The sequence below is a fragment of the Rhipicephalus microplus genome, chromosome 9, assembly GCF_043290135.1.
Source record: "Rhipicephalus microplus isolate Deutch F79 chromosome 9, USDA_Rmic, whole genome shotgun sequence".
Taxonomy (NCBI): Eukaryota; Metazoa; Arthropoda; class Arachnida; order Ixodida; family Ixodidae; genus Rhipicephalus; species Rhipicephalus microplus.
This window is the reverse complement of record NC_134708.1, coordinates 62,745,358-62,752,583: the sequence shown is the minus strand read 5'-3', so window position 1 is coordinate 62,752,583 and position 7,226 is coordinate 62,745,358. Positions and strand designations below refer to the sequence as shown.

General features: G+C 44.4%; 1 protein-coding gene across 1 annotated transcript; it reads left to right on the top strand.

Annotated features, from left to right (window-relative positions):
- Window positions 1–253: 253 nt before the first annotated feature.
- LOC119165580 (uncharacterized) lies at window positions 254–2,288 on the top strand. The gene has a single exon (XM_037417714.2). It carries the CDS (start codon window positions 564–566, stop codon window positions 2,046–2,048), a length of 1,485 nt encoding a protein of 494 aa, XP_037273611.2. The 5' UTR covers window positions 254–563; the 3' UTR covers window positions 2,049–2,288.
- The last annotated feature ends 4,938 nt before the right edge of the window (window positions 2,289–7,226 follow it).

Below are 7,226 nucleotides of genomic sequence, written 5' to 3'. Positions count from 1 at the left end.
GGTGCTATCTTCTAAACACCAGTAGGCATTGTGCAAACTCTCTTTTATAGATGTACAGTTGCTGTTCAACTAAGTCTGAATACGCGTTTCCCCATCGTGTCATGCCAATTACTAGGAGGGATCAACAGAGTGTCTTACTAACTTATACTGATTAGTTATGTTAACTCTCTGTCATTCTGACTGAAATATTTAACTAAAGATGTTTCTCTTTCTGTTTTTATTTTCCTGTTAGGCTTCATCGACCCTGAAGCTTGTTGAAGAAGTCCGCTCTCAACACGTCTATTCCAAACTGCAGCGTCAGTTACTGGGACCCCAGCGACTGCAGACTGAAGGACCCAACAATTGTTCTGCTCATCCGTTCACGATAACTGCGCACCACAAAGCCCACAATAATGGGAGATTATATGCAGAACTAACTCATGGTTGAAGGTTTAAACTGACCACAGGAGGAATATCGCAGCCTATGAATATCCCCCTTTCTCGCTGCCCGATTACAGCGAAGAGTCACAATTTCCTGTAATTAGGCGCAGCGTTCAACGTCACAATACTACTGTGACGTCAACATGGCCGGTTCAGGTACTACTCAGTTCGACTCAAACGAAGTCAAAAAGCTCTTCGAGAGGGGTTTAGGAATAGAAGGCATAGGACGCGAGACATATTGGCCGACAAGCACGTATATGAAACACGGAGCTGACCTTTGTTATGCCAGTATTTCGGAAAGGGATGCTCCAGTGCTTCGGCGAATGTTGAACATAGGACCCCCCGTCAGAGAGCTTTTTGTGTTCTTGATTTCCATGGCTGATTTCAAAGTGGTTTTCGACGGGCTTGAGGAACTTCCTTGTTTGAAAAAAGTCTGCGCCTATGTAGACTGCGAAAACAAGGATATCGGAACAACACTCTCCAAGGCCTTTAGAATTAGAAGCCTGCACACGCTGGAATTGAGCTGCCATAACACCGAGACAAGATTCGCCAGAGAAGTTGCTGACTTCATCCGACAGAACAAGACGTTGAGGAACTTATACTTGAGAAACTCCTGTGGTGGCGACGAAGGGGTAACAGCTATCATCGAAGCCCTGGCAGTAAACGACACGCTCAGGAGGTTCAGACTACGAGAGATGGAGTTATCCTCAGACACCTTCATTGTCTTTGCGGAGATGCTCGCAACCAACTTGACGCTGCAGCTTGTGAACCTCAATGACGTGTGTCCCGTGGAGAAGGACAAAGTGCGCTGGCTGTTGGCACATAAATGGCACGTCCACATATTTGAAAGGCTCGAGATTGTTTGGCCCGAGCAGCTTTTGCAGGAGCTCAAGGTGCTCATCCAAGAAGGTGCATGCCCTCCCCAACTGTCTATTAGCATCACCTCCTCGGTCAACAAAAGGATTCTGTGGGAGCTTTTCCTCGCTGTGGGTGTCCAGAAGAAGCTCGAAAGGCTTATTTTCCTTTCCGTCCACTTTGATAACTCATTCAGCGAGCTTGCGGAAGGCATCGCTTCCTTAGTGAAATATACGAGAACATTACAGCGAATTGAGAACCGCAAGCATATAGATGTCGGGGAAGAGCCTCAGCTTCTCGTCGTTTTGAATGCCTTGAAAAAGAACAGTTCCGTCAAGTCGCTCCTCACGGCCGTGCACTTGGTCACGCCCAAAATTGCAGCGTCCCTCTCGGAACTCTTTGAAGTCAACAACACGCTGATATCCGTGGAACTATGTGACTCTGCCTGCGTAATCTCGACCAACGAGCTGCAAACGATCCTACGTGGTTTGAAGACTAACTACACCCTGAACGAGCTCTGGATTTCCGAGGAGGCTGATGAACCCGAGCAATTGAGAGAGGTGGACGAGATACTGGCGAGGAACGTTCACCTCAAGAACCAGGCAGCAGAGTTCGTGATCTCAGGCGCTCAGAGCAGTGACAAGGAAGGCGCGAATGCTCTTAAGAAAGTGCGCTTAAGCGCTGCACTCGTTCAGAGGGTGCAGCAGCTCACCGGCAAGACGACAGAGGCTGTGTTACACGAAATACAGTCAATCTTAGCACGCTTAGGTTAGTGAGTACGACTGCTGTGGTTACCTCCAGCATTGTCAGTGTGACGAAAGAATAAGCGACAGCTGTCTTGAACTTTTTAGCCACCAATACTTACGGAAGCATGACGTGTGCGACTTCATACAACGTGGTCAGTAGTGCGTCCGACTAAGTGATGACATCTGCAAGTACAAGTTACCATGGCAATGTTTCTTCTGGGCGTTTTCGCTGATGTTTGTAATAGCAATATATTAGTGTTGCTAGTGTGCTTTGAGTGTCACGCTTGAATCTCCACCCTTGCGGAGGTATTCTAATAGGACGAACGTGCTTCACCTATGCGCCCTTTTAGTATTGACGCTAGAGCGCGCACGTTAGCGGGAATGTCTGCGTATGTTTTCTAGGATTTTGCATTTCTTACTGCATCAAATAATGAATTCGGGCACTCTTGGGTGGAGCCCTTAGTTCAAGGCCCCATTTTCTCGCGCCACAGCACGTGCCTCTTGGATCAGCCAACGAAGCTTCCGCGGCTCTGAGCTGGTCAACTCAGTCTCCCAGAAGGAATGCGAAAGTAAAGGAATAGTGCGGTGGCCGGGCGGTTGTCGACATTCCCATGTGCAAGTGATACAGCGTGGGCTTCGCTCGAGAGATAGGGGAAGTATGAGGGATACTTTGTGTGGTGGAAGCGATGAATAGTTTAAAGGCAGGGAAATGAATCGGTCTGTAGCTGCCGTCAGGCAACTGCTTCTCTCGGTTGATTGATTTGTGTGGTCGCCGAATCTTTCGTTGGTCACTTGGTATAGACTTATTCTATGTCTAAACAGCGGTGGGCACCATCGGGCTAGACAGCTTCTTTATTGCGGCACGCTCGTTGAGTATTTTCTTGCGCTACCTCAGCGGAACGTTCGTCCTTATGAACCTGCTGTACCTGAATGAGCGCCATCACCTTCGTGGTGGCCCACGTGACTTTTGCTGACGACTGTCGCCTACTTGTGAACTAATGTGATGATGATGATGATATATGGTGTTTTTTGGCGCAAGGGCCATTTGATGGCCAAAGAGCGCCAGTTCATGGGATAAGGAATGTGGTCAATGATTGTGATTAGCGGCTGTATAAGGGCCATAAAATTCCTCGCGGTAAGGCGGGTAAAGACATACAAGTAATAAAATTATGACCGTGCCGTGAAATGTGTGTGTGGTGCGAATGGATTACAAAAGTTGGTGATAATAAAAACGATGGCGGGCATGAATGGCATTAGCACAAGTGCCTCACTCGTTCGTACCCTTGCGTCCAAGGGCCGTGAGGCAAGTGCTTTGTTGTGTAGCCATCGCAGCAAAAACCTCCCTGGAGAGGTGGTGCTACGGGATGCCCGGGTATATGATATGAAAATTATGAATGTCTTTTAAAAATGCTAACAATGATTTGTGACTAAAAAGCGGTTCCCTACCAACGAACATTGCAGGGTGTAAAGGTATATGTTGTCGGTAGGGTAATGGAAAATGCTGTTTTCTTATAGTTTCTAATTGTTTACATTGGATTAAAACGTGAAGGACTGTTAAAGTTTCACCACATTTTTCACACAATGGTGGATCACCACCGGACAAAAGATGCGTGTGTGTCGTGTATGTGTGTCCTATACTGAGTCTCGTTAGTATTAGCTCTGTATGACGCGATTTTGATACTGGCAGCCAATGACCAAGGTGTGGCTTAATATTGTGTAGTTTGTTTTGTGTGTGTGTATCCCACTTGCTCTGCCAGCAGTTCCTGAGGTTTCGTTTGAGAGACGGCTTAAAATCAAGGGCCGGGATTAATATGGGTATAGGACCAGTGCTTTTGTGGACAGATGCAGCGAGCTGATCCGCCCTCACATTGCCTTGGATCTCACGGTGCCCTGGCACCCAGCACACTACAACATGTTGTTTCAGTGTGTAGAGTGTGCACAAAATGGAGTAAAGGGAGACAAGGACCGGGTTTTTTTGTTTTTTAAGACTGTGCAGAGCCGTTACCACACTGAGGGAGTCTGTATTTACTTTTTTATTTATTTATTTATACTGTCAACCCTCACTTGAGGGTCGATACAGGGAGGGAAGCATAGGATATGGAAAGTAAATACAGACATTGATATTTTCAGCAACTTTGAACAATAACACAATAGCATATTCATTGCTCGGCAAAGTAAACATCAAGAGCACATTCAAATTTTTTAACGTCAGAATTTTCAACAATATGTCGAGGCAATTTGTTCCACGCTTCTATAACATCAGGGAAAAAAGATTTGCGAAAGACGTCCGTGCGAGCACCGAAGGGGCGAACTGCCGCGTCATGATTGATCCGGCTGCTGAGCTTATGCGGGGGGTGTACGTAAATTGTTCTATCTATCTTTATTTGACCATGCAATATCTGAAAAAATACTTTTAGGCGCTGCTTTTGTCGTCTAATTTCTAGAGATTCCAAACCACTTAGTTTTAACATCTCGGTAACCGAATCAGTCCTTTTATACTTCGAACATATAAATCGCGCGGAAAGTCTCTGAATTCGTTCCAGTTTATCTATTAAATCCTTTTGGTGGGGGCTCCAGGCAGCACAAGCATATTCTAAAACGGGGCGCACAAATGTTTTATATGCAAGCAGCTTGACGTCTTTCGTAGCATTCGGTAATTTAGCACGCAAGAAACGCAGTTTTCTGTAAGAGGCACAGCATACATTCTCGACATGTGCACGCCATTTCAAATCATTCATAATATGCACTCCCAAATATTTAAATGCACACACCTGCGGTATATAATTAGGTCCAATGCTGTACGTGAATGGTAAAACGTGTTTCTTGGTAGTTATATGCGTATATGTTGTCTTAGAATAATTTATTTTCATCTCCCATTTATCGCACCATGTTTGAAAATCATCAAGACAATCATTAATTACAATTTGGTCATTCGCACACGTCACTGGGGCATAGATTAAACAGTCATCAGCAAACAATTTGATTTTTACAGGAGGGTTAACAATGTCAACAACATCATTTATATACACCAAGAACAGCAATGGGCCCAACACGGAGCCTTGGGGCACACCGGAATAAACATCAAGTGATTCAGACTCAAACCCATCAATTCGTACCAACTGCTTGCGGTTCGTTAAGTATGCTTCAATCCACTTCAGGATATTTTCATTTACGCCTATTCGTTTGAGCTTGAAGAGCAATTTATGGTGGGAGACCTTATCGAAGGCTTTTGCAAAGTCTATGCATATCACGTCGACTTGTTCTCTGTTATCTACGGCAGCGGCAAAATCGTGGAGAGTTTTAATGATTGATTGATATGTGGGGTTTCAGATGAAAAACTTCCGGCCAATAAAATAACGCACACAGGAAACGAAGAAGGAGACAGGAAAGAGGCCAGACTACCAACTGTTTATTCACATATGCGCGGCTCAAGTATATATACTCATACGGTCACATGGTGAAGCTAAGTGCTCTTTAAAAAATAACCAAAAATTGCCCAAAGTAATAAACTGACTCATAATCATTCAAAGCTTTCTTCGCTCTACTAATCGCTACAGATTACAAACAAGATTCTAGGAACGTGTTTTCCTTCCTGCGCAGTGTCACGGAGCTATCGCTGCAGCATGCTTCACCACTCTTTGCAATATGAAAAGCTTCCAAAATTTCCCGTGCCAATTTTTCATGGCTTTTGCCTAAAATCTTGATTTCGTTCAGCAGTGGCTTACAATTGCACTGTTTACAATGTTTACAATGAATGAATACATTGCTTTTCTAAAAAAGAAGCAGAAGGAAATAGGTTTTTTATTTTCTATTGATGTCGAGGATTTGTTCTACTCTGTACCGCATACAGAGCTGTTTAAGTCTGTCCGAGAGTGCATTGAGTGTAATGGAACTGTTGCATTTCAAAATTCTGTGGGCATTAGTGTGGACAAGTTTATGTCGCTCCTCGAGTTTTACCTTCGGGCGACGGTTGTTTCCTTTGACTCAGGCTTGTTTGTTCAAAAGAAAGGGATATGCATTGGATCTTGCGTTGCCCCTGTGCTGTGTAATATTTTTTTATCTTCCATTGACCGGGATTTAGAATCCACGTTTGACAAAGGCACTGTCCTGCAAATTTTTAGATACGTGGATGACTTTTTGGTAGTTTTAGCAGCTGATTTTAATCTGACTTATGACAACACCGTACAAAGCGTATTATGCTACTTTAAAAACCTAGGGAAAGGCCTGAGTTTTACGCATGAGGTGCCGCTGAACAATAGCCTCCAATTTTTAGACATAAACATTAGATGTTGTGATGGAAACGTGTGTTGGATGTATTCGCCAAGAGCAAAGAAAGAGCTGTTACCGTATAACTCTTCACACTCTAAAACGGTAAAGAGGGCCATCGGTTCTCTTTGCCTTGAATCTGCCCTGACAAAGTCATGTGAGCACATGCTTGAGACGAGCTTCACCTCCCAGATAGAGAGACTAAAAAACGCTGGCTTTCCCAGTTCTGTTTTGTCAGCTGTTGCTGAAACGTTACTACAAAAAATGAAAGGAAAAAAGAAAACCAAACAGACAGGTCCAGAGCAGAGGATACCACAGGTGTTGCCCTATACGCACCGTGTAGCGCATGGCTTGAAAAAAGTGGCGTTCAGGTTTGGAGTGTCCGTGGTATTTTCCGCACCAAGGAAATTGGGTGGTTTGTGTGCACGCATCGGGAAAAAGAAGAAGTTTCAGTGTGAGGCGAAGCATGGGAAGGTTTTTGTGAAGTGTGTTGTTGGCGTGGTGTATGCAATTCCATTGACGTGCGGGATGTTATACATAGGCCAAACAGGGCGTTGTGTGAATTTTAGGGCCTGGGAACATTTCAAATCACTTGAGAAAGGCACAGGCTCCAATCTAGCCCTTCATTGTAAACAGTGCAATTGTAAGCCACTGCTGAACGAAATCAAGATTTTAGGCAAAAGCCATGAAAAATTGGCACGGGAAATTTTGGAAGCTTTTCATATTGCAAAGAGTGGTGAAGCATGCTGCAGCGATAGCTCCGTGACACTGCGCAGGAAGGAAAACACGTTCCTAGAATCTTGTTTGTAATCTGTAGCGATTAGTAGAGCGAAGAAAGCTTTGAATGATTATGAGTCAGTTTATTACTTTGGGCAATTTTTGGTTATTTTTTAAAGAGCACTTAGCTTCACCATGTGACCGTATGAGTATATATACTTG